The 27,988-nt window shown below is 39.8% G+C and overlaps 1 protein-coding gene across 2 annotated transcripts in view; it reads right to left on the bottom strand.

Annotated features, from left to right (window-relative positions):
- Window positions 1-3,231: 3,231 nt before the first annotated feature.
- Window positions 3,232-27,988, bottom strand: part of LOC134345665 (golgin subfamily B member 1-like) — a 155,219-nt gene continuing 130,462 nt past the window's right edge. Inside the window, exons 25-28 of one of the 2 annotated variants that reach the window (XM_063046688.1) lie at window positions 26,785-26,919; window positions 18,266-18,349; window positions 12,508-12,626; window positions 3,232-5,692 (exon numbers count right to left, since the gene is read on the bottom strand). In XM_063046688.1, the coding sequence (XP_062902758.1) occupies window positions 12,534-12,626; window positions 18,266-18,349; window positions 26,785-26,919 (312 nt within the window). In that variant the 3' untranslated portion in view covers window positions 3,232-5,692; window positions 12,508-12,533. The remainder of the gene's footprint in view (window positions 5,693-12,507; window positions 12,627-18,265; window positions 18,350-26,784; window positions 26,920-27,988) is intronic. The other variant, XM_063046687.1, reaches the window with a different exon arrangement.

The following is a 27,988-nucleotide window of genomic DNA, read 5'->3' as shown; positions in this document are numbered from 1 at the left end:
TGGTGGTAGAGGTAAATACATTAGGGACATTTAAAAGATGAAATGGATGAATTAGAAATGGAGGGCTATGTAGCAGGGAAGGGTTAGATTGATCTTAGAGTAAGTTAAAGAATTGGCAATTATTATGGGCCAAAGGGCCTGTACTGCACTCTACTGTTCTATCTATATACTACTAAAACTCTCACGCTTTGTCTGTTTGTGACCTCCAATTAGCGCAAATGGTACATTACAGTGGCACCTTTTTTGGCTAAATCGAATTAAAATCCGCTAAATTACAGAATGCAGGCAAAGTTCAGGGTTATGTATTCGTATACAGGCTCCCTTTTAACCCAAGACCCGATCGGCCATCGTGGAAATAGGGACGCGACAGCCCGATGCATGCGCACGGCCAGTCTCAGCAACGACACCTACCAGAGCGCAGGGCAGCTCTATTTCGAGGGGTCACATTCTGCTAATCACCATCAGCATGTGCAGGATTGGGACAGATCTAACTGCCACCCATCAATAAGAGATAATTAAATCTTATTGTAATGACGTACTTCGAGACACCCATAAAACCCTTTGCTGCAGTCAAAGGACAGCGGTGACTATTATCACGTCCATTTAGGAGAGCGCCAACCACATCATCAAGAATAATCAGCATCCTTTGGTGTTACTGCTTTGTATCTTCTATCCAGCATTAGGGTAAAAAAAATGGTCAGCCTAATTATGCCACGTGGAAAGGGAAGGGGGACATTATGGTCAAGAGATGACACCAAACGTCGTCGGGAAGCGGCAAGGAGAGGGAGAGAACAAGAATCGGATGAGGCCAGGGCCGCACGACTCCAGGAACAAAGAGTCAGGACAATAAAAGAAGAGACAGAGGAGGAGAGGCATGCACGCCTCCAGGATCAGAGACAAACAACAAACAGCAGAAGAGATGAAGAGACGGGGGATGAAAGGGCTGCATGCCTACAGAATGACAACGAGAGGCACAAGGGTGGCAGAGCAACACTCACAACACGCTGGAGGAACTCAGCAGGTCGGGCAGCATCCGTGGAAATGTTTGGTCAACGTTTCGGGCTGGAACCCTTTGTCAGGACTGAAGAGGGAGGGGGCAGAGACCCTATAAAGAAGGTGGGGGGAGGGTGGGAAGGAGAAGGCTGGTAGGTGCCGGGTGAAAAACCAGTAAGGGGAAAGATAAAGGGGTGGGGGAGGGGAAGCAGGGAGGTGATAGGCAGGAAAGGTGAAGAAGGAATAGGGGAAAGCAAAATGGGTAGTAGAAGGAGGCGGAACCATGAGGGAGGTGATAGGCAGCTGGGGGAGGGGGCAGAGTGAAACAGGGATGGGGGAGGGAGAGGGAGGGAATTACCGGAAGTTGGAGAATTCAATGTTCATGCCCAGGGGCTGGAGACTACCCAGACAGTATATGAGGTGTTGCTCCTCCAACCTGAGTTTAGCCTTATCCTGGCAGTAGAGGAGGCCATGTATGGACATATCTGAATGGGAATGTGAAGTGGAGTTGAAGTGGGTGGCAACCAGGAGATCCTGTCTGTTGTGGCGGATGGAGCAGAGGTGCTCGACAAAGCGGTCCCCCAACCTGCATTGGGTTTCGCCGATGTAGAGGAGGTTACACCAGGAGCACCGGGTGCAATAGATGACCCCAACAGACTCACAAGTGAAGTGTTGCCTCACCTGGAAGGACTGTTTGGGGCCCTGAATGGTGGCAAGAGAGGAGGTGTAAGGACAGGTGTAGCACTTACGCTTACAGGGATAAGTGCCAGGTGGGAGATCCATGGGGAGGGACATGTGGATCAGGGAGTCACAGAGGGACCGATCCCTGAGGAAAGCAGAGAGGGGTGGAGAGGGAATGATGTGTTTAGTGGTGGGATCCTGTTGAAGGTGGTGGAAGTTGTGGAGGATAATGTGCTGGATCCGGAGGCTGATGGGGTGGTAGGTGAGGACAAGGGGAACTCTGTCCCTGTTGTGGTGACAGGAGGATGGGGTGAGGGTCAAAGTGCGGGAAATGGAGGAGATGTGGGTGAGGGCATCATTGACGACGGCAGAAGGAAAACCATGATCTTTAAGGAAAGAGGACATTTGAGATGTCCTGGATGGCAGATAAGCCAGAAATGATGCCATCAAAAGTGTCCTTCGTTAAAGGAGGAGGAGCTATATTTGCTTTGCTACGCGTTGTTCTTCTTTAATAAACTGAGGTTTACTACTTCAGTTGCCAAAGCAAAGCGATACCAATAGCATTCAGGAAAATTTCATGTTCATTCTGGTCACATCAGACTGCACTACCCTTCTCTCAAAGGGTGCCCCAATGGGTCACCCCGTTGTCTAGTGTTCTACTAATGGCCTTATCACTCTGTCACGATTCAATAATACTGTTGTTTCTTTTCATGCCTTGTGGCATATCGGGTGGCATTTTTGATGTTTCTGTAGCATTTTGACTTTTTTTTTTAATGAGGCCAAGTTACTAGCTCAATGCTCAACCCAGTACAGAAGGAAATCTTGACCAGATCTGAACTTAGGACCATTTGCCTTGTAGTCTGGTACAGATGCCACTACACCACCAGCTGGCATATTTCATCATATAGATATCTAAATTTCCTGATCTTTTTCCCATTTCATTAATTTTTCAACTTCATTATTCCTCAAACTAAAATTAATCATTTTGGAATTCACTAAAATGTTCCACATCTATCTACTTGGTACAACTGAATTTTGGTAGAGTATTGTTAGCTATGCCTCTAATTTTGTACCATCTGAAAATCTTGACACTAAACCTTCAACTTCTGAAATGTGTCCCCTTCCCACTAAATTCCTACTACTTTCTATTTTCTAGTCACTTTGCTACATAATCCCAAATGATTGTTTCAAAATAATTAACATTAGAATTTAGTACATTCAATCCATTTTAGTTACAAGTTAATTTACCCCATGTCCCATCAATCCCCCTCAATATCTTTTTGCAGGTGATGAAAATGGCATTGTAGCTTGTAACACTGAAGATTTATTGCCAAATTATGTGTTCAGGGTTGCATCATGTAACAACTCAATTAAAACTGTGCAAGTACATTTGAGTTGCTTCTTATTGAGGATTTATCACCTTGTGTATGTTCATACAATAATAAAATTCCTATATCAACTTCTGCTGCTCTTTGAACAGAACACCAGGGACAACTAATATCCACATCCAAAATTGAAAGGAAATAAGCCCATGAAATCCAAATGACTTCCTAATTTAATTTTAATACAAAATGCATACATTATACAAATGCATAGAAATCATTTACATGTTACCAGCTTATAAAAATAACCTTACAATTTTATTAACATGTAAATCAACAGGATTTTAAGTAATTTTAGTGCTATTTAATAAACATTTTATAAACGAGTGATGTACATCCATTTAAGAAACATTAGGGACTACGCTACATGTATTCCACAATATGTACATTAGAAATCTGAGGACATTTCCATATGCTTCTATATTTAACAAAATGCATATCTAAACTTTATTCATTTTTACAAGGAGCTTGTGCACTAAAGGAAAGTAATCTCATCCAAGTCATATACAGTATAGAAACCATAACACGATCTTAGTAAAGAGTTTGGCTTGGAGAGACAAAAATCAAACCTTTTTGGCTTTTAATGAAATCCAGTATGGATGTTTAATTCCTGTTTGCCTTCATAAGGCACTGAAGGATTCACAATGTGCAAGACACAATGTTGGCTAGAAATCCAATCCCGGTCAGGGGACCAAATGCACTATATTGAATCATCAGCAGTAATATTCAGCTTCTGAAATTTAGTTGCAGTAAAACCATAAATTTCAGAGGAAGATTCCAAAATGCTGATGCTACCATAGAGTGCAACTGAGCAAGGGTGAATCTCTAGGCATGTGTGTTTATATACAGTATGTAGAAACAATGAATACCTTCTCTGTGGTGCACATTTTTACTGTACATACACTTCTTTCTCACACCAGTTTATAAAAAAGTATAGACGTGAAGATTGATTCACATCTGCTGGTTTTATGTAAGCAGATTAAAGTTTAGATTTGCTGTTTTCACAAGGCCACCATACAATATCAACAATTCATGCACTGCAGTTTCATATTAACAAATATTACAAGGGGTTTGAGGAAAAGGAGTGCAAAGGGACACCATCATTTGTTCCATTTCCTCACTTCAACAGAACAAGTCTGTCTCATGCAAGAATAAAAAAAACACTGGCTAAACTTACCACATTTTTTACCAGTAAGTGAAGGTTTAAAGTTTCTGCTACCTCATTAAAATGGTACAGAATATAACTGATAATTAATCATGTTTCAATTATAAAGGTTCAATTTGAAACATGTACCTTGTGACAAAGTAAGGCATAAACTATTACATATTAACCTTTCAATACAGTTATCACATCCAATCATATCAGCCTAAGGTGTTTGGGGAGAATTTTAGCATCAAAAATTTCCAGTGTCTAATTGTTCAATGGACTGTCAGAGAATCCTAAAGAATTATTCAAGAGTATTTCTATGTCATAATGGAAAGAGCTGTTATTACTATTATCTTGTTCTATTGTCAAATACAATGGTTGTTCAATCTAGCAGCAATCAATGAATTACCCTTTCAGACTAGTGCCTATGTATTAGAAGGAAATTACTTGTAAACGCTAATTTAAGAACAGCAGTTTTACTTTTTTAAACTGATCTATTAGTGTGTTTCATTTTGTAAAATATAAATTTGAAAGTACATTTCTTATTCAGGTGCAATAGACAATGAAAAGTGCAAACAAGCAGTTTTAAACTGTACACATAATATACAAATATAGAACAAATGACAAGAAAGCACTTTTGCCCCCAAACAGTCCTGAGATACACTTCAAAGGAAGTGAAATGTTAAACAAATTTGTTGACTGAAATCTGTACTCCAAAAGTAATCGTATTTTTTAAATGCCACCCAATAAGCTAGGCATGGCATAGTTCATTCATCGCCAGCACATGTACAGGTTTCAAAACACAACAGTCCCATAATAACAGAAGATGTATTTCCACTATTAAATGGATTGCGTAAATTAAATTTAATAGGAGGGGGCTTCTGTTATTTTTTTTTGTCCAAGATATTGATCATCAACTAAAATACATTGAATATAATATGCATACACCTATACAACAAGTTTAAAACTTATTTGTTTTACAATGATTGAATAGGCAACATTATATGCTGAACATTGTTATTTCTAAAATAAATGTGCTGTTCTTTATCTGTTTTCAGAAGCAGAACAATGGCACTGCAACACTTTTCTATTTAAAATTTGGATTGGTTCCATTTTATTTCATGTTTAGTTAGCTATTAACTGCTTCTTTATTATTAAAAAAAATGAAAAGTGCACCAGGACATTTGACACAAAAGACCAGTTCAACAATCTGGAATTTTGGCAAGGAATACAAAACTGGAATAAGGTGGAGAGGTAGTATGAGAATTAAATACCTGGCAACAAATTAAAGGCAAAGATTAATTCAAGGCTGCAGCTTTTGTTGGGTTTAGCACCTAATTAGGAGTGGAGAAAATTTTTCATTCAGCGGAGACTCCATGTCTGTACTCAGACTGCAGCAACTCATCAATTTCCTAAAGGAGTTTCTTTGACAAACAGTAGTGCATGTTTAGACCTTCCAGTCAAAGCCTGCATTCCTTAATCTTCATATCTGCAAACATTTGAAAAAAAGGTAAACATGATTTATTTGTCAATTTTTTTCATTTTATTGTATTTTATATATGCTTATAGTGCCTACCACAGCATTTCCCATAGATTAACTGTTATTGTGACCGAAGCTTTGAATTGAGACAGATAAATTGTAACATAGATTTTAAAGTTCAACCACACTATAAATCTGTGCAAGATACAGACTGAGCTTCATAAATGTGTTACCAAACTGACATACTACAAAATACTGCAGAATTGGAATTAATGTGGAAACTGCTGGAAATTCGTTACTGGACAGACACCATCTGCAATTGCCAGGGTTATAGTTTCAAGTTAATGATTTTCAAAAAAAAACTGGGAAAAGTTTGGGATAAGTAGATATTTAAATGCCAATAAAAGGGAAGTGGAAGAGACAAGTCTGCAATTGGGTAGAATACAAGACTAAACAAAGCAAGGAATGACAGTACAAAGTAAAAGTGTGGTAGCAGAACAAGAAACAAATCAATGTCTGTTTCACTACCTGGATTGTATACTAAAATAATTTATACTCACCCACTCTTTTTAACCTACCAAGATATGTACTGAGTCAGTTATATCTTACATACAAAGAGTGGTGTGGTTATTGTTGATTTTAATACCAATACTCTGCTTGCTTGGTACTTCATGTTATTTTAATAGGAACTGCAGCCAGTGCTGATCAGTGGGAATCCTTGTTTGAAGGTTCTAATGTAATACCACACAATGTTTTTGGAAAGCACGCTGTGCAATAATGTTATCAAACTGTCAAGGACGTCAACTTCTATCTACCCTTGTTTTGTCTAAAACTTTGATTTAATACTGAGGTCTCACAGTAACTACCACCTTTTCACCATGGGTATGGTTACATTATCAACAGGCGCTTTCGGACACTAGCAGAAGATTCAGAGTTAGCCACTGATCAGCCCAGCCCGACCATCATCCGACACTAACCTAGTCCCCTCCCACCCCTTTGTAAATAAGCTTGTGCACATCATCTCTTTCCAGGTCTGAGGCCATTAGCTTTGGACACATTAATCAAGGTTTCTTTTGCCATACTTAATTAGACTGACTTATTTGCATGAAGGCCTTCCCACTTAAGATATGCCAGATCAAACTCACACATCTCCTGTGATATTATACCTCCATAACTTTAGCTCTCAAATATTTCTTCCACGACTAAAAATGTCATTAATTTAACTTCTACTTTATGTGCAAACTAAGACTACAAGGCATAGGAGCAGAACTAGGCTATTCAGCCCATCAAGTACGCTCCATCATTTAATCATGGCTGATTTATTATGCTTTTCAACCCCATTCTCCTGCCTTCTCCCCATAACTTTAGATCCCTTACTAATCACGAACCTATCAACTTCCACTTTAAATATACTCACTGACTTGGCGTCCACAGTCATCTGTGGTAATATAATCCAGAGATTCACTACCTCTGGCTCAAGAAATTCCTCATCATCTCTGTTCGAAAGGGAATCCTTCTATTCTGTAGGTTTCCCCAGTGGTGCTAGACTTCTCCACGATAGGAAACATCCTCTCCATGGCTACTCTATCTAGGCCAGGGGTTTCCAACCTCGGGTCCACAGACCTTTCGCTTAATGGTATTGGGCCATGGGATAGAAAAGGTTGGGACCCTCTGATATGGGCATTTCAATATTTGATAGGTTTCAGTGAGATCCTCCCTCATTCTTCTAAATTCCAACAAGTACAGTCCCAGAGTCATCAAATGTTTCTCATATGTTAACCCTTTCATTGTCGGAGTCATACTCGTGAACCTCCTCCCGACCCTCTTCTGTGCTAGCTCCTTTCTTAGATAAGGGTCTCAAAACTGCTCACAGTTCTGCAAGTGTGGTCTGACCACTGCCTTTTAAAGTCTCAGCATTGCACCATTGCTTTTATATTCTAGTCCTCTTGAAATATATGCAGTCACTGCATTTGCATTCCTTGGTATAGCTATAGCTCAACACTTAACACCATCATTCCTAAGTCCTGATCAAAAAGCTAGAGAACCAAGGCCACTGGACCTCCCTCTGTAACTGGATGCTCGACTTCCCAACCAGAAGAGCACAGTCTGCGCCGATTGGAACTAACTTCTCCACCTTGCTGACAATCAACTCTGGCACACCTCAGGGATGTGTGCTTAGCCCACTGCTCTACTCTCTCTACACCCATGACTGTGTAGTTAGGTACAGCTCACATGCCATCTGTAAATTTGCTGATGATGCAAAAATTGTTGATAGAATTTCATATGGTGACAAAAGGACAGACAGGAGCAAAATATGACAGTTAGTTGAGTGGTGTCGCAGCGACAACCTTGCACTCAGCGTCAGCAGGGCTAAAGAGCTGATTGTGGACCAGAAAGAGTAAGACGAGAGAACATAAATTAATTGTCATAGAGTGATCAGAAGTGGAGAGAGTGAGCAATTACAAGTTCCTGGGTGTCAATATCTCTGAGGACCTAAACTGGATGCAACATATTGCAGCAGCTATAAAGAAGGCAAGACAGTGACTATATTTCATTGGGAGTTTTGAGGAGATTTGGTTTGTCAACTAAAACACTCAAAATTCTACAAATGTGCTGTGGAGAGCATTCTGACTGGCAGCATCACTGTCTGGTATTGGGGGGTGGGGCGGCAGCACAAGATCAAAGTTAAGTTGCAGAAACTGTAAAATTAATCAGCTCCATTATGGGTACTAGCCCCTGTAGTATCCAAGACATCTTCAAGGATCGGTGCCTTAGGAAGGCGGTGTCCATCATTAAGGACTGCCACTGCCCAGGACCTGCGCTCTTCACACTGTTACTGTCGAGACGGAGGAACAGAAGCCTGAAGACACACTATCAGCAATTCAGGAACAGCTTCTTCCCCTCTCGCACCTGATTTCTAAATGGATATTAAACCCATGAACATTACCTCACTACTTTTTTTATTTCTGTTATTTTTTGCACTACATATTTTAATCTAACTATTTAAATGACATATATACATTTAGTGTATTTCAGTTTTTTTCTCTATATTTATTTATCATGTATTTCTGCTTCTGCTGCTGTAAAGTTAACAAATTTCGCAACGTTTGCACACGATATTAAACCTGTACTGATTCTGATTACTACAGCCTGAACCTGCAAGTTAACCTTAAGGGAATGCTGCGGGAGGACTCCCATGTCCCTTTGCACCTCTGATTTATGAATTTTCCCCCCACTATGCCAACTGGTGGTGTAGTGGCATCCGCACTGAACTTCAAGGCAGATGGTCCTGAGTTCAAATCTAGCCGGTTCCCAACCTGGGCAGCTGCAGTATCTGCGTGGAAGAAAGGCCTGGCAATCTGCTTGGTATCTTGCCATGAAAACCCTATGGAACTAATGGTCCATGAGGTCACAAAGAGTCGGACTCGTCTTAACGACTGAACATCATGCTTTTATTCCTTTTATTAAAGTGTAGACGATACACTTACCATTGGCCACTTTTTTGTCCATATCTCCTAATCTGACTAAGGTCCTTCTGCAGATTGTCTGCTTCCTCAACATTACCTGCCCATCCACCTATCTTTGTATTGTCAACAAACATGTCCAGAAATCCCTCAATTTCAAATCATTGACATGTAATATGAAAAGAAGTGGTCCCCACACCTACTCCTGCAGAAAACTACTAGTCACTGGTAGCCAACCAGGAAAACCCCTTTGTTCCAATTCTTTCACCCCTGTCAGTCAACCAATCTTCTGTCCATGCTAGTAGCTTTCCTGTAGTACTATAGGATTGAGGGATTATTTAACAAGGTCATTTAGATAAAACTTAGAAATGAGAAGGGGATAGTCACCTAGGTGGGGTTATATTATAGACCCCCCAATATTCAACAGGAACTTGAGAAAAGATGTGTCAAGAAATTGCATGTAGCTGTAAAATCAGCAGGGTAGTACTTGCAGGCTTTTACAATTTCCTGATTTTTGACGGGGCCACCCTGAGTGCAAACAGCCTGGATGGGGCAGAATTTGTGTGGTCTGTCCAAAAAATTTCCTCATTCTATATGTAGAGGGACCTACTCAGTAATGAGCCATACTGGACCTCTTAGTGAATGAGACAGGCTAAGTAATAGAAGTGGCAGTCGAGGAGCACATTGGGTCCAGTGACCAGAATTCTAATAGTTTTAAAATTATTATGGACATAGATAGAATAGATTCACGAGTTAAAGTACTGAACTTGATTTGGGCCCATTTTGAGGACCTTAGGCAGGAGCTGGGGTCAATTGGGTGACCCTATTTAACAGCAAAGGAACCATTAGCAAAGTGGGAGACTCGTTAAAGGTTATATCAGAGTCCAGGGTCAGTATTGTTCTTGTTAGGGTAAAGGGTGGACATACCAAGTTCGAGGAACTCTGGCTGATGGAAGATACTGAGGTTCTGGTCAGGAAAAAGAAAGAAGCATACATCACCTTTAGGCAGCTAAGTACAAATGGATCCCTTGATGAATATAACAAGCTTAAGATCAGGCTCTAGAGGGAAATCAGGAAGGCAAAAAGAGTAGATGAGATGGATTTTGCATGCAGGGTTTAAGATAATCCAACAGGGCTGCCTTTGTGTGAAGCTGCAGGCGATGATTGAAATTTTCAATGTCTATTTCCCCTTTGTGTTTACTCAGCAGAATATCATAGCTAAAGAAATTAAGAGTGTTAAGCAGTGAGGATTTGGATCATATACATATTATGAGGAAGAAGGTGTTTGCAGCCTCAAAGTGCATTAAGGTGAGTAAATCCCCAGGGCCTCACCAAGAACACCCCCCACCCCCCACCAACTATATGGGAGGCCAAGGAGGAAATCACAGAAGACCTTACAGAGATACCTGCTATGTCATTAGCCACTGAAAATCTTAAAGAAAATTGAAGGGTGGCTAATTTTGTTCCACTGTTCAAGGAGGGTAGTAGGGATGGGCCAGGGAGCTGTAAGGCTTATGAACCTAATTTCAATTGCAGGGAAGTTACTGGACAGAATTATGAGAGGCAAGATTGACCATCACTTGGATAGTCAAGGACTGATCAGGAATATTCATACAGTTTCGTGTGTGTCAGATCATGTCTTACAAAATCATGGTATTTTAAGTATACATCCACTGGCATTGGTGCTAAATATACAATATACAAACAGTAGCTACTTTATTAGGTGCACCTGTACACCTGCTTGTTAATACAAATATCTAATCAGCCAATCATTTGGCAACAACTCAATGTATAAGAGCATGCAGGCACAGACAAGAGATTCAGGTGTTAAGCAAATAAGCAATATGTCCATACATGATGAGGCTAAACTCAGGTTGGAGGAGCAACACCTCATATACCGTGTAGGTAGTCTCCAGCCCCTTGGTATGAACATAGAATTCTCCAACTTCCGGTAATTCCCTCCCCCTCCCTTCCCCTATCCCTATGTCACTCTGCCCCCTCCCCCAGCTGCCTACCACCTCCCTCTTGGTTCCACCTCCTTCTACTACCCATTGTGTTTTCCCCTATTCTTTCTTCACCTTTCCTGCCTATCACCTCCCTGATTCTCTTCCCCCACCCCTTTATCTTTCCCCTTACTGGTTTTTCACCTGAAACCTACCAGCCTTCTCCTTCCCACCCTCCCCCCACCTTCTTTATAGGGCCTCTGCCCCTTCCCTCTACAGTCCTGACGAAGGGTTCTGGCCCGAAACATCGACCGATCTTTTCCATGGATGCTGCCTGACCTGCTGAGTTCCTCCAGTGTGTTGTGAGTGTTGCTTTGATCCCAGCATCTGCAGATTATTCTGTGTTTAAGATTCAGGTGTTGTTCAGATCAAACATCAGAATGGGCAAGAAATATGATATAAATGCCTTTGGCTGTGGAATGATTATTGGTGCTTTGAGTATCTCAGAAGCTGCTGATCTCCTGGGATGTTCACGCACAGCAGACTAGAGTTTACAAAGAATGGTGCGAGAAACAAAAAACATCCAGTGTGTGGGAGTTCTGTGAGCGAAAATGCCTTGTTAATGAGAGAGGTCAGAGGAGTGCAAACACGAGGAGATCTGCAGATGCTGGAAATTCAAACAACACACACAAAATGCTGGTGAACGCAGCAGGCCAGGCAGCATCTATAGGAAGAGGTACAGTCGACGTTTCGGGCCGAGACCCTTCATCAGGACTAACTGAAAGAAGAGATGGTAAGAGATTTGAAAGTGGGAGGGGGAAGGGGAGACCCGAAATGATAGGAGAAGACAGGAGGGGGAGGGGTGGATCTAAGAGCTGGAAAGTTGATTGGCAAAAAGGGTACAAGGCTGGAGAAGGGAAAGGATCATGGGACAGGAGGCCTCGGGAGAAAGAAGGGGGGAGGGGAGCACCAGGGGAAGATGGAGAGAAGGCCAGGAGTTATTGTGAGAGGGACAGAGAGGGAGAGAAAAGGGGGGGGGGGGAGGAATAATTAATAAATAAATAAATAAATAAATAAATAAGGGATGGGGTAAGAAGGAGAATTGCCAAACTGGTTCAAACTGAAAGGAAGATGACAGTAACTCAAATAACCATGTGTTGCAACAGTGGTGTGCACAAGAGCATCTCTGAACGCACAACATGTTGAACCATGAATGGGCTACAACAACAGAAGACCACAAACATGCACTCAGCCGCCACCTTATTAGGTACATGATTAACCTAATAAGGTGGCCACTGAGTGTAGTGGAGGCTGTATGCTGTAGTCCACTTGGAAGGACCAGTGCCTTTGATTGAGTTTAATGGAAGCAAGCAATGACATGTTTTTTAAATCTAGAAGTGTTTTCAAACATTCTTACCACATTCATACTCTTCTCGTCAACAGTCACCTGTTTAAGTTTTGCTTGTGGAGGTATTCTGAGGACCCAAATAGCTTGGTCATCCCATCATATCTTGGAGGTGAGCCAGCTGACCAGGTCTGGAAGATAAGAGGTTACTGAAAGCCACACTGATGAATTAACAATTGGATGAAGCGTATTGATGACTATTACTCAAGTACAGTACATCAGCAAGTTACAAGGGAGTCGTGTTCCGAGAAAAAAATTCATATCACTTTTTTCTACAATGTAAACACTTGACAAAAATAGACAAAATTTGCAATTTTTCGTATGTATTTCATGTTTATTTAGAATTTTTCCTCACCTAAATTCTGTAAGAGCAAATTATTCTGTATCTCATATTTTTTGGCAATGAATTACGCATTTCATGAAGGGTAAATTTTCATTAATCAGATTGCTATAGCCCAGGAGTACACAGTAGCTGGTTTCAATAAAATTAAATTCTGTTAGGTTTGACAATATATGAGCAATCTGAAAGACTGTCAGCTCAACATTATGACAAAGACATTAACCAGTGGCTACTTCCTATTTTGCATGCATGTCTTCCACATCTAAAAGATGTCTGTATCAGTCTAGTCCATTAAAAGAACAGGAGAATGCCTGTCCTTCTTTCACTATCTATCCACAGATAGAAAGCAAGGGATTATAATCAGGCAATGCTGGGCAAAGCATTAAAACAAATTTCATGCGGGCATTGATGAGATTGATCAATAAGTTGCCAGCAAAGATACTTCATGTAAGGAGCCACTTATTTGAATTATATCTTCCCCTTCAACTGGTTGCAGGCTTTCAACTTCTGTTAAAGCAAACATTTCCTATCTGCTTGACCCCAAAAGTGAACTTCCAGTCCCAGATAGTAATAACACAAAGTCCACTACAGTGAGATCAACACTATTTTTGTGTACATGATCTCAAAAAAATTGGATCCTGCAATAATTGCATAAAAATACATTTTCTAATATTTTTACCAGTTGTATCAAATAGGAAAACTACCCAAAATGTCAATACACTCTTGTTCCATTTTGTTACCAACATTGGATCTTAAAGAGTTAGCAACATAAGGGATCAGTGAAGATCATTCTAATCTGTCAGAGCAGCTTCAAGTCCCAGATAACAATCCATGGAATTTGCTGATGAGAAATTTTCAAATTACCATCATTCCACCCACATACATCACTGGGAGACTGTCCATTTCCCTGTTATGCCAATAATTATTATTTTAATCAGAAAGTTAGTAATACACATCTTAGTGACAATAATGGAATTAATTTCAATTCTGTAGACAATGACAGGGCCGATAACATCACTGAAAATAAAAACTTAGAAACATAGAAAGCCTACAGCACGATGCGGGCCCTTCGGCCCATAAAGCTGTGCCAAACATCTCCTTACCTTAGAAATTACCAAGGATTACCCATAGCCCTCTATTTTTCTGAGCTCCATGTACCTATCCAGGAATCTCTTAAAAGACCCTATCGTATCTGCCTCCACCACCGTCGCCGGCAGCCCATTCTACACACTCACCACCCTCTGCGTAAAAAACTTACCTCTGACATCTCCTCTGTACCTACTTCCAAGCACCTTAAAACAGTGCCCTCGCGTGCTAGCCATTTCAGCCCTGGGAAAAAGCCTCTGACTATCCACGTGATCAATGCCTCTTATCATCTTATACACCTCTATCAGGTCACCTCTCATCCTTCCTCCCTCCAAGGAAAAAAGGCCGAGTTCATCAACCATAGATACAATTTACTTGTAATTAAATAGATATGATTTTGTCTAGTAACAATTCATTGAATTATAATAGTCATAATTTCTTTCTAAATGGACAGAGCTTTAACAATGAAAGAGAAAAGTGTAATTGCCTACACCAACATCTACGTGATCTGGAAAATCCAATCTCTATGCAGCACCTGGCCTTCCAGATATTGATTGTTATAAGACCATAAGACATGGGAGCAGAATTAAGCCATTTGACCCATCAAGGATGCTTTGTTATTGATTGTGACTGATAATTATTTCCCCTCATAACCCCCTTCTTCTGCCTTCTCCCTGTAATGTTTGAGACCCTTGCTATTCAAGAACTTCTCAATTTTTGCTTTAAATATACGCAGACTTGGCCAACACAGCTGTCTGCGGCAATGAATTCTACAGATTCACCATTTTTTGGCTGGAGATTCCTTCTCATCTCTGTTCTGAGTTACTAGTCATAATGTCTTTCCATCTTCTCAGGCTGTGCCCTCTGTGCCTAGACTCTCCCACTATTGGAAACATCCTTTCCATGTCCACTCTATTTAGGCCTTTCAATATTTGGTATATCTCAATGAGATCCCCCTCATTCTTCTAAACTGCAGTGAGTACAGGCCCAGAGCCATCAAATGCTCCTAATATGTTAAATTATGTTGACTTCGGCCTATTTTATAATGCACCTCTAGTGCCACAAAACCTCATACTTAATAATGGTCAGGCTAACTGGCCCTTAATTTCCTGTCTTATGCCTCCATCGCTTCTTAAATAATCATTGACACTTGCAATTTTCCAGTCCTCTGGAACCATTCTTGACTCTAGTGATTCTTGAAGCATCACTACTAATGCCTCCACAATATCTTCAGCTACCTCCTTCAGAACACTGGGCTGTAGTCCATATGGTTCAAATGACTTATCTACCTTCAGACCTTTCAGCTTCTCAAGCACCTTTTCCCTAGTAGTAGTGACTACAGTCATTTCTGCCCCCGATACTTGAATTTCTGGTATACTGCTGGTATCTTCCACAGTGAAGACTGCTGCAAAATACCTAGTCAGTTCATCCACCATTTCTTTGACCGCCCCATTACTGCCTCTCCAGCATCATTTTCCAGCTGGTCGATGTTCACTCTTGCCTCCTTCTATTCTTTTGGTACCCTCTTTTGTATTGTTGGCAAGCTAACTTTTTATATTTCATCTTTCCTCTCATTATTGTTCTTTTAGTTGCCTTCTGTTGGTTTTTAAAAGCTTCCCAATCCTCTAACTACCCATTACATTTTGCTATATTTTATGGTCTTCCTATTGCTTTTATGTCTTTGACTTCCCTTGTTAGCCAAGGTTGCCCCATCATCCCTTTAGAATGATTCTTCTTCTTTGGGATGAATCTATCCTGGGCCTTTCAAATCGCTCCCAGAAACCCCAGGCATTGGTCTTTTACTGTCATCATGCCCTGTTAGTGACCCCTTTAATCACTTGGCTAGCTCTTCATTCATGCCTGTGTGGTTCCATATTTTCCACTGTAATACGAATACATCTGATTTTAGCTTCTCCCTCTCAAACTGTGGGGTGCATTCTATCATATTATGATTACTGTCTCCTAAGGTTTTGTTATCTTAAGCTCCCTAATCAAATCTGGTTCATTACAAAACACCAAATCCAGCCTTTTCTCTGATAGGTTCGGCCACAAGTTGCTCTAAACAAAAATCTCATAGGCATTCTACAAATCCCTTTTTTTGGAATGTAGCACCAACCTGATTTCTCAATCTACCTGCATAGTGAAAACTCCTTGACCATTGTAACATTGCCCTTTTTACATGCCTTGTAATTTGTTTCCCACATCCTGGCTATTGTTCGGAGGCCTGTTTATAACTCCCATCAGGGACTTATTAACAACTTTTTGCTTCTTAAACTCTACCCACAAGGATTCAACATCTTCTAATCCTATGTCATTTCTTTCTAAAGATTTGGTTTCATTTTTTCTTTGCCAACAAAGTCACCCCACTTCCTCCACCTACCAGCCTGCCCTTTCGATACAATGTGGATCTTATTTATTTTATTTTTATTTAGAGATATGGCATGATAATAGGCCCTTGTGCCCCACAAGCATAATTAAACCCATGTGACCCATTAACCTACTAACCCATACATCTTTGGGATGTGGGAGTAAACCAGAGCACCTGGAGGAAACCCACATGGTCACAGGAAGAACGTACAATCATATTACAAACAGCAGCGTAAATTGAACCCGGCTCACTGGTGCTGTAAATCATTATGCCAACCACTATACTACCATGCTGTCCTAAATCCTTGGATCCTTGAATACTAAGCTCCCAGCAGTGATCTTTGAACCATGACTCAGTGCTGCCCACAATGTCATACCTGCCAATTTCTAACTGCACTACAAAGTTATCTATCTTATTTCACCTACTGTGTTCACCACTCTTTACAAATTTGTCTCATGTTGCCTGAAGTTATATTCATCTCCCTTTTTAAACTTTTTGTCTTTTCTTTATTCTGGAGACACCTGTAGCCTCTTGCACTCTACTTCCTTTTTATGTTATCTATACTTTTCCAAACTGTTGAATCCACCTCTCTTATATTAAGTTTCAAGTCCTATCCACAACCCTAGTTTTGAGATTCACCAGGACCCTTGTCCCAGCATGGTTCAAGTGGAGCTCATCCCAGTAGATCAGCTCCTTAAATCCTTAATACTTGCGCCAAATTCAAACCTACTTCTCCAAAACCAATCTTTGAGCTATGCATTTAGCTCTCTGATTTTATTAACCCTGTACTAATATCTACATATTGTGTGGCGCGTGGCCAAGTGCTTAGGGCGCTGGGCTCACGATCTGAAGGTCGTGGGTTCGAGTCTCAGCCAAGGCAGCATGTTGTATCTTTAAGTAAGGCGCTTAACCACACACTGCTCCAGTCCACCCAGATGAAAATCGGTACCGGCGAATGCTGGGGGTTAACCTCGCGATAGACTGGCGTCCTATCTGGGAGGGGGTGGAGTTTCGTACCTTCAGTTGCTTCACACCACAGAAACCGGCATAAGCTCCGGCCTGATGGGCCTCAAGGCTCGGGACAGACTTTAAAAATATCTACATATTAATATTTTTTTGTTTCAAATACTGAGATTCCCAGATCCCTTTCTACCATATTCTGTAATTTTAGTTTTTTTAAATAATATTCAGCATCTTTATTCTTCCGTCTAAAGTAGATAACCTCACAATCCTCCACAATGAATTCCATCAATATGCCCACCCACTAATCCATATCCCTTTGCCTTTCAATAACCCTTTGCCCTTCTCACTACTTGTTAACAATCAGTCCATTCATCCAAGTCATTAATGTATGTTGTAAGTAGTTGAGGGGTCTGTATTGATTCCCAATATGTCTCATGAGTCACTTAATTTCATTCCAAGAGTGATCTATTTACTTTGACACTTTGCTTCCTGAAGGTCAATCCCCTATTTATGCCAGTGTATTACTCCCACCATATGCACTCTTATGCTTGTCAAAACAATCCTTTATCAAATATTTTCAGAAAATACACATATAGCTTCCCCTTTATTCACCCAATTTGTTAGAAATTCAAAGAACTTTGATAAATTATCGATTATCCTTTATAAAACATTGTTGATTTTAACTCATTGTTTTCTGTTACCTCCTTAATAATGGATTCCAAGGCTTTCTAGATTAGTGAAGTGAAAGCTTCCTGCTTCAACCTTCTTCCTTTCTTAGAGAGTAGCACTACATTTGCTGTTTTCCAATTTGCAACCTTTCCAGAACCTGAGTAAATTTAGTAGATGACAAATAATGCATCTACTATCACTGCAGCTAGGTCCTTTAAGACCCTAGTTTGCAGGCCATTTTGTCCCAAGGACTTGCCTGGGTCTTTAGCTCTATTAGTTTGCCTAATGTGCAGAACAAAAGGAAAAATATTTGGTAAAACATCTGACAAAATATATCCCCTTACTGTTTTTTGCTTCAGTGTTTGTGGCAATCCAATGCTGGTATCCTCAAGGAAACAGATTGGCACCAGACCACGCCTTCCATGTACCTGCAAACACAGGAAACATTCCAGAATTACCAGCTTTCTCTGCAAAATGGTCACATGATTCAGAGCTACTGCCACTGGGAAAATAGTATTTGATACAACATTAATATATAGTTCATACAACTAAAGAAATAAAGGGATATGGGGGAAAAGTTGGAAGTGAATTTGGGAGATCAGATTTGATAATATAGAGTAGTGCAGCAGGCTACTCTTGTTTCTGTTCCCAAATTCTGATTTTATCATCCCACACTTTCAGCAATTTGCAATAAGAAAGGACGACAGACTAATTATTAGTAAGGGATGATGTAAAATACACATCCTGGGATGATACATTTCTCCTCATTAACTCCAATTTGGAATTTAAGGGCTTTATGGGTACTATTATGAACCAAGTGGATTGTTTAAATAGCCTATAAATTACATGCATCCTATTGCAGGGCAAATTATATTATTTAGCCAGAGCACCTATGTTAAAATTTGCTTCACTTCCTCAACTATAGCACCTTGTTGTCAAGTCCATGGAGTAACCTGATTATCAGGAGGATGTCTACAGTATAGAGTACCTTGTGACTACAGACAGTTCACCATATCATACTCAAAAAACAAAAGAATATACAAACCCAGCTCTGCTACCTATTAGTGTTTGCCTCAGTTATAAGTAACAATTCACCAAAACATAAAGTTCATAGCCCCTGCAGCAAGGAAAGATTCAGGATTTGAAGATTCGCAAAAATTCAGAATTTAATATTTATTTTGTGTGTATTGTATCTAGGAAACTCTCTGATGATCTGAAGATATAGTTGCTCCAAGATTGGAAGGAAAATAACTTATTGCTTAATTAATCCTTCCAATTACGGGGTGGTGCATTTAGCTTTTTATATTGGTTGTAGGCATGCTACATTGGTGCTGGAAGCAAGGCAACAGTTGCAGGGCTGCCCCCAGCACATCCTCGGACAGTGTTAGTTGTTGACACAAATGGCATATTTCTCTGTATGCTTCAATGTACATGTGACAAATAAAATCAATCTTTCTTTAATCTCTAGTTTACATGGACCAAACTAATTAACCCATAATCTGCAGAACTTCATTGGAGTCATTTGGCTCTTACATTAGCCATTATATTATAGAGAAAAGAGCAGGAAGTAACATTACTCTTCTGTATCCTCAGGGATGGCAAGGGAGGGATAGTATTAAGAGTTAATTAACAAAATAGAGTGCAGCATATTTTACAGACAACTGTTTTCCATACCACACAAAGCCAGCTTTGTATGCTTGATTTTTTTTAAATGTAAGGCTGCATCTTTATCTACATCTTCAGCCAAATTTTCAGAAGGACAGCACTGGGTCAAACCTGCTGCTTAACAGTCCTTTCAAAAACAAAAAATGAGCTAGCAAAGTACCTTTTCAACATAGTGACACATTACACAAAAGAACTGGAAAGCCTCCAGCAACATGAAGAAAGCAGATTGAAACATAATAAATGCAGAAACTCTCCACTGATCCAGGCTTAATTTAGTACTTAGCACTGGGAAAATGTGAATCAACATAACAATATCTTATTAATAAGTATTGATTCAAAGCTTTTATTACATTATTAATGAACCAACTATGTATTTAAACATTAATGACACAGTGTAACTGCTGTGTAACTCAAAATTACAACTGCAATTTGTGTCCTTATTGGGGAAAATATCAAAGAAATTTAATGTTTTGCCGAGTTGAGGAGACATTTCCTTTAATAGATACTTTAAGGCAATAATGAAAGTACTGTGCATTTAACAATAAACCACAGCTTCTTCCAGATACTGTTTGTAGAAGTGTATTTTGTGCACACAAAAGTTTAAGTTACCCAGGCGAATAATTATTCTCTCAAACACAGTTCATAATTTCCAATGCAGTGATGAAGTCTTCAGAACAGGCATCTTTAGTATGAGAGAAACTAAATCTAAGAATACAGACTGATAGCACACAGTAGCCAGAGTCTGCATCAAATCAACTACACTATCTTTAATTCAAAGGAGATAAATCAGGTCTCCATTGGCACACCTACTCCTGCTTCCATCTATATAATTATCTCCCTTTTCCTCTTTGTACTTTGCCATCTCTGTATCTCTTTATTCAATCTATTTCTCTATCCCCGCTCCTTCTATCTACTCTGTCTCCCCTCCCTTTCTTTGTTCACTTCCACCTATCTCCCTCGACCGAACAACCTCCTCGCTGATCAGGGTTAGTAGAGGAAATATGCCTGGAGTTGGAAAAGGTAGGGGAGGTTGTTACTGAATATTTGCTTCAGTATTCATCAGTGAGAGGGGCCTTGACAAACGTTAGTACAGTGTAGAATAGGCTAATATGTTGGAGCACATTGGCGTCAAGAAAGAGGATGTGCTGGAACTTTTGAAAAATATCAGGATAGATAAGTCCCTTGGACCAGATGAGATATACTGCAGTTCATTATTGGAAACGGGGGAAGACTTATGATATTGTTTTATGCAAAGGTTTGTAACTCACAGACATTCTCAACACATTGATGAACAGCTTTGGAGAACATATTTGTTGAGACTTTTACTACAGCCACAATTAGGTATTGCCTTAACACAGGAAAAGGATATCTAAGTCATGCTTTTTACTATACATTTACAACTGAGTAGCTAAGATCGCCATGGCAACTGTTTATCATGGCAGATTTTCACCAAGTTGCTGTGGAAATTCAAGTAAATTAGAAGAAAACACAGTAATAATAGATACTTGATAAGATTGTGAAAGCAGTTAGTTCTTTTTCTGCTACTCGTGCGGGTCATAATTAATAGTGTTTCACATTAACATATGATAGCAATTCTTTAAGTAAATGATAATCAGGTCCAAAAATATTAATCATTAAATTACGTTTCTGCCACTCAGTCATTAATGAGGAAGGAAGTAATGTATTTTAGTGAGGTTCTGGTGAGATGGAAGAATGGGTGGAGAATGAGGTGCAATGATTATTATAAATTATGGTTCTGTTCCCAATGAGATGTTACAGGAAAAATTCTATGATGCCAACAATATACAAACAATTTTCTTCAGTTAGCATTCCAGGGTTAATTAGAAGGGTTGGGGAACATGCCAGGAACAAACTGCATTTAACCAGCATCTGAAACATAGAGACATTTGGTGAGAAGTATCACAAACTCATCTACAAACAAAAATGGATCCTGAGTTAATGAAGCATTTATCATGAAAGATAAAGTGCATTATTTTAAGGCCTGATTTAAAGGAGGAGATAAATAAATACAAATCTTTACTTCTTAAAGAATCTTGGGATGCCCAAGTTGGCTCACAACCGATGGTGCAGACACTCCTCCCACGGCACTGTCAGCTCCAGGAAAATGGTGTGTTTTACTGCCTCTGAGAGCAGGATTGTTTTCAATAAATTTTATTTCTATTGCCCCTGCAGCATAAATATTCCAGTAGGGAATTGGTCATTCTTGTCTATATTCATTCAGATGTCATGGGAGCTCTAATTTGCTAGGACTCTGCCACACATCCACACAAAACAGTTGACATCTTCAGTGTTTGCCACATATTATGTAAAGGAAGAAGTATAATCTTACACTGGAGTAATTTTCATGTAATGTACATTTGTTGAATATCTGATGGAAAAATAAATGGAATCAGTTCTGACTTATGAATTATCCTTTGTTAATTTTATGGCCTACGGGATGGGAGAGAGCTTTAAAGTCTCACAATGGTACTTGATAATAATTGTGCCAAATGTCAACGAAAAGGCACTAAAATGCTTGATGATCAACCAGAAGTCGATCCTGTTTTTTAAAAAGTGTACACTCCAGAAATTCTGGCAGGCTTTAAGTTGGATATAGAAAAGTGCAGAAAATATCAGCAAATGGGTGTAATAGAGAGGAGAAAAAATGACAATTATTACAGTAAGGCACTATTATCTAATTGAGAAGTATGAAACAAGATATTAGAAAACAATTTGATACTGCATCAGTAAGAATCAAAGTTAATGAGCGCTTTTTAAATACCAGAATGAGAGTATTGTGGATTTATTGTCCTTGAGGTGGTGGAACTGTTGCAATCCTTTAAGTGAATGTGCTCTCATGCTATATTTGGGCAAAGAATGTCAGATTTCTGACTCATGATGAGGAATAAATGACAACTTGTCCAAGTCAGGGAAGTTTGTGACTTAGAATGGAACCTGTAAAACAGGTACACTTCTCACTAATGATACCATTCATTGTGTATGTATTATCCTTATTTGATTTCCTAAATTATATCACCTCACATTTTCCAGGATTAAATTCCATCTGCTACTTATCTGCAATATTATTGCACAGCTGAAAATTACCCTTTTTACCACCAACACAACCTCCAATCTTGCTGTCAAATAAATGTATTAATTACAGTTCCTATATTCACATCTAGATTGTTAATATACATTAAAAAACAACAAAAAAAAATCAGCACTGATTGCTGCAGTACACCACAGATCTCCAAATCACAAAAGCAACCCTATACCATCACTATCTACCACCCTGATACATTGCCAGTTTCAGATCCAACTTGCCAAACTCTCCCAGATCCCATGGGTTCTTACCTTTTGAACTAGTCTCCCTTGGCAACCAAGACAAAGTCCTTATTAAAATCCAAGTAGATTACATCAAGGTCACTACCTTCATCAACACACTTCACCATCTCGTCAAAACAAAAGTCAGTCAGTTTGGACTTCCCCTTAACAAAGCCATACAGACCACCCTTGATCCTTTAGGTGCAGTTTAGTATTGTCCCTCAGCAATTTCCCATCTATTTCCTAGGCTAGTCTTATTCTGGCTGACTAGAATATCCCTGTTGACCTCCTTGTATAAAGATACAACATTTGCTACCCTGCAGTCATTTGGTACCTTCCCTGTGGCTGGCAAAGATTTGATAAAGTGTTAAGAGCTTCAGCAGTCTCCTTACTTCCGTTCCAGGGCAGCTTGATATACATCTCATCTGGCCCTGGGGATTTATCAAGCTTCAGCTTGCCGATACATCAAATATCTCCAAGGTAATTTAATTCTTCTGTCATCCTCCAACTACCATGCCCTTCACCATAATGGACACTGTGGACAAGTGCAAAGAAGAATACAAAGAACGGACAACAGCACTTCTACTTCCTTAGAAGTTTGCATTGAGTTGGTGTGTCACCAAAAACTGCAACACACTGCTATAGATGCATAGTGGAGAATATCCTAACTGGTTGCACCATTGGCTGGTGAAACACCAATACCTAGGAATATAAAAACATTCAGAAAATGGTGGAAACAGTCCAGTCCACCACAGGCATAGCCCTCCCACCATTGTTTACATTTATGTAGAGCGCTGCCACAAGAAATCCGTATCCCTCATCAAAGACCCCCACCATCCAGGCCATTCCCGCTTCTCACTACTACCACCAGGCAGGATGGGGCCACACCACCTTATGAACCTATAACCATCAGGCTCCTGAACAGCTGTTGATCACTTCAATCATCACTACACTGAACTACAGACTAACTATGATCTATAGACTAACTTTCAAGGACGCCTTACAACTCATGTTCTCAGTATTATTTTTATTTGCACAGTTTGTCTTCTTTTGCACATTGGTTGTCTGTCAGTCTTAGTTTCTGATTGGTTTTCATAATGTTCCTGCAAATGCCTGCAAGAAAATTAATCTCAAGGTAGTATATACAAACGTTGTTAATAACATCACTTTGAATTTTGAACATTAAGACTCCACCTACCTCCCTCCTACTCCTTGAACATATTGTCATTTGGTCCCCAATGAAACCTTATCTTTCCCCGTCAGCTTCTTCCAAGCAAATGGGTTAGGAAGAACAAGTGGATTACGATGAAAACTTAGATATCAGCCGTTGGTCTTTTCCCAGGAAAAAGGAAATCCTGTGTATTAAAAGTCATGCCACCATCTTCTTTAACTAAGGGCTGGATGTGTTTATAACTGCTGTAGTGAAGATGTGCAAAAATTCATTGTAGCAAAAACTACGAGTGCAGTAAAACTGCAACAAGGTGATGATCAATTGGACTCATTCCAGCTGGAGGTTTGTAATTTGTGGTGTTCCGCAGGTATCTTTACTCTGCTGTTTTTGATGTATATAAATGACCTGGCTGAAAATGTAAATGGGTGGGTTAGTAAGTTTGTAGATGAAATGAAGATTGGTGGTGTTGTGGATAGTGTGCAAAGAATACAGTGTGGAATATAGATCAGTTGCAGATGTTGGCAGAGAAATGGCAGATGGAGTTTAACCCAGACAACTGTGAAGTTTTGCACCTTGGAGATCAAAAATAAAGAGACAGTATACAGTTCACAGCAAAACCCTTAACAGTGTTGCTAAAGAGAGGGATCTTGGGTTCAAAGTTCATAGTTCCCTGAAAGTGGCCCCTGATAGTGTGGTTAAGAAGGCATATGGCATGTTTGCCTTTATTAGTTGAGGTATTGAGTTTAAAAGTGAGGAAGTTACGTTGAAGCTTTATAAAACTCGTAGCTAAGCCGCATCTGGAGTGTCACAACAGTTCTGGTCACCCCACTGAGGATTTGGAGAGGGAATAGAAGAGGTTTACCAGGGTGCTGCTTGGATTAGAGGGCATGTACTGTAACGAGAGGTTGGACAAACCTGGGTTTTCTTCTCTGGAATGGCGGAGGCTGAGGGGGAATCTAATAGAGGTTTATAAAATTATGAGAGGCATAGATAGAGTAGAAGGACCATTTCCCAGGATTGAAATGTCTACCAGAGGGCATACATTTAAAGTGACAGAAGGGGCAATTTTAAAGGAGATGGGGGAGCAATTTTTTTATAATTTAGTGTAGTGTGCACTGCCTGGGGTGGTGGTGGAGGCAGATACGTTAGAAACTTTTAAGCAACATTTAGCTAGGCACATAGATGTGAGGAAATTGAATGATATGGTCATTGAGGAGATTAGATTAGTTGGCAATTTGCTCATTTGGTTCGGCACTACATTGTGGACCAAAAAGGCCTGTTCCCATGCTGTCCTGCTCTATGTTAAAAACACATGAAGTGGAAAATCAGCAGGCCCAGGGTAATTCTTAGGCTTAACTCACCCCGATTAATTAACCCTCCCCCCGGATTATCTTCACTAAATTTAGTTTGGAATTTTGTGAGTTTTTCTGTCTTACCATGGAGATTACAATCTGAGGTGCATAGGATACAGAGAGTACTTGGTGTACCAGTATCACAGTGGTTAGTGCAATATTATTATAGCTCGGAATGTTCTGGAATTCAGTGATCAGTTCTGGTGCTGTCTGTTGTTACATATCTCATGGATATCTTGTGAGTGTCTTATGACCATGATGTAATTGAGTAGCTGATGAGCATGATGTAATGATCTTTTGGAGGTCACCTGATGTAATTTTCCCTCCAATGTGAGGTCACGTGATGACATGATCACCTCGGGTATAAAAGGAGACCCCTGGGGTGACGCAGTTAGTTTTCCAGTTAGAATGTCAGCCAGATACTCTGCACTGCTGCGTATTTGCCTTATGACGCAGCTTTGATTTAAAACGGAGTTTTCCGTTCTATTGTAAGGTACAAAAGTGTTGGGGCAGCAGTTTAACCAATTGCTGCCAGGTTTGTTGATGTATCTTTTCAGTCGTATTGGAGAGTGAAGACGGGAACCTGAAGGAGTCGTTCGACGGTTTTGGAGAGAATCGGCCATTATTGAATTCGTTCAAGAAAGAGTGATCTGCATGAGATAGCCTCTGCTAAAAGCAGCAGAAAAGGCCGTGCAGTATCTAGTATCCAGAGAGAAAGGTCAGTGCCTTTAAACCATTTTATTTTCGTCGTCATGAATCCTGCGGACAAGGCAGGTTCCGGCTGGGATCAGCAGCGACTTCGTGTCTTCGAGGAATTCTTTACTTCAGGAAAGTACCTCCTAATTGACTGTATAAATCTCTTGGGCTTTTGAATTTACCATTCTAAAAACTGTGTTTGAATTTACCATTTTAAGAACTGTTTTCGCATTTATCGCTTTAAGAACTAGTACTGAGTGACAGTTTGTTAAATGGCCGCATAGCAGTTTACTTCCGGTTAAGATTTTTGTTTGTTTTTTTATATTGAGCAGAGTTGAATAAATGCTTGATTGTTTTTATAAAACCTGACTCGATTGATATATTCATTGTTGCCGATCACGTGACACTGTAAAGAGTCTGGGCAGTGCAGCTCGTTGAACCAGAAGGGCCTGTTCCACTCTGTATCTCTAATTAAATAAATACACTCTCTTGCGCAATGCAGGCTACATTAACCACATACTCTCTTTTGTTTGCTATTCTTCACATACTGTATCAATCTCTGAACTCTGCAACTCTTTTATAGACCCTCTTACATTAAAATCTGAAGTTTCTGGGTGATATACAATGAAACCTCAAAGTAAAATAAGTTGCTTACCTCTGCTTCACAGAAGCCACCTCTGCTTTGCTTTCCATACACCCAAATAGTATCCCCTTCTTTAAAAGCCAGTTCCTGGCTTGGATGAATATTGGGGCTGTCTTGCAATGGATTATAGTCATAAACAGCAATGAACTGAAAAAGAAATGAAACTTGTGAGTTATATTCACTAATTTCTCAGGATTTATTCAAAAATATAGATGTGCATAATAATGGAAAATCCTGAGATAATGAGGTTATGAAATGCCCAGCATAGATGAAACATTCAAGATATATGTTATAAGAGAAGTCACACTTTTCACTATCTGCCAAAGTGCCAAAGTGCCTTACATTGCTACATCAAGTAGCTGTGAAGTTAAAACACCATTATCAGGTAGGAAATTTTGTGTTCAATAATTTAATTATGATGAATTAATTTGTTTCCTTCAGTAATACTGAATGAGAAATTAGAAATGCATGCAATAAAGGAACAGCAGTTATAATGGGTGACTTCAATCTACATATAGATTGGGTGAATCAAATTGGTAAGGGTGCTGAGGAAGAGGATTTCTTGGAATGTATGCGGGATGGTTTTCTGAACCAACATGTTGAGAAACCAACTAGAGAGCAGGCCACTCTAGACTGGGTATTGAGCAATGAGGTAGGTTCAGTTAGCAATCTTGTCGTGCGAGGTCCCTTGGGTAAGAGTGACCATAATATTGTGGAATTCTTCATTAAGATGGAGAATGACATAGTTAATTCAAAAACAAAGGTTCTGAACTTAAAAAAGGGTAACTTTGAAGGTATGAGACGTGAAATAGCTAAGATAGACTGGCAAATGATACTTAAAGGGTTGACGGTGGATATGCAATGGCAAGCATTTAAAGATCGCATGGATGAATTACAACAATTGTTCATCCCAGTTTGGCAAAAGAATAAACCAGGGAAGGTAGTGCACCCGTGGCTGACAAGGGAAATTAGGGATAGTATCAATTCCAAAGAAGAAACATACAAATTAGCCAGAAAAGGCAGCACACCTGAGGACTGGGAGAAATTCAGAGTCCAGCAGAGGAGGCTTAATTAGGAAAGGGAAAAAAGATTATGAGAGAAAGCTGGCAGGGAACATAAAAACTGACTGTAAAAGCTTTTATAGATATGTAAAAAGAAAAAGATTGGTTAGACAAATGTAGGCCCCTTACAGTCAGAAACAGGTGAATTGATCATG

Source organism: Mobula hypostoma, chromosome 4 (assembly GCF_963921235.1).
Source record: "Mobula hypostoma chromosome 4, sMobHyp1.1, whole genome shotgun sequence".
Classification (NCBI taxonomy): domain Eukaryota; kingdom Metazoa; phylum Chordata; class Chondrichthyes; order Myliobatiformes; family Myliobatidae; genus Mobula; species Mobula hypostoma.
The sequence above is the reverse complement of the archived record's forward strand: the minus strand, read 5'-3'. Positions and strand labels throughout refer to the sequence as shown.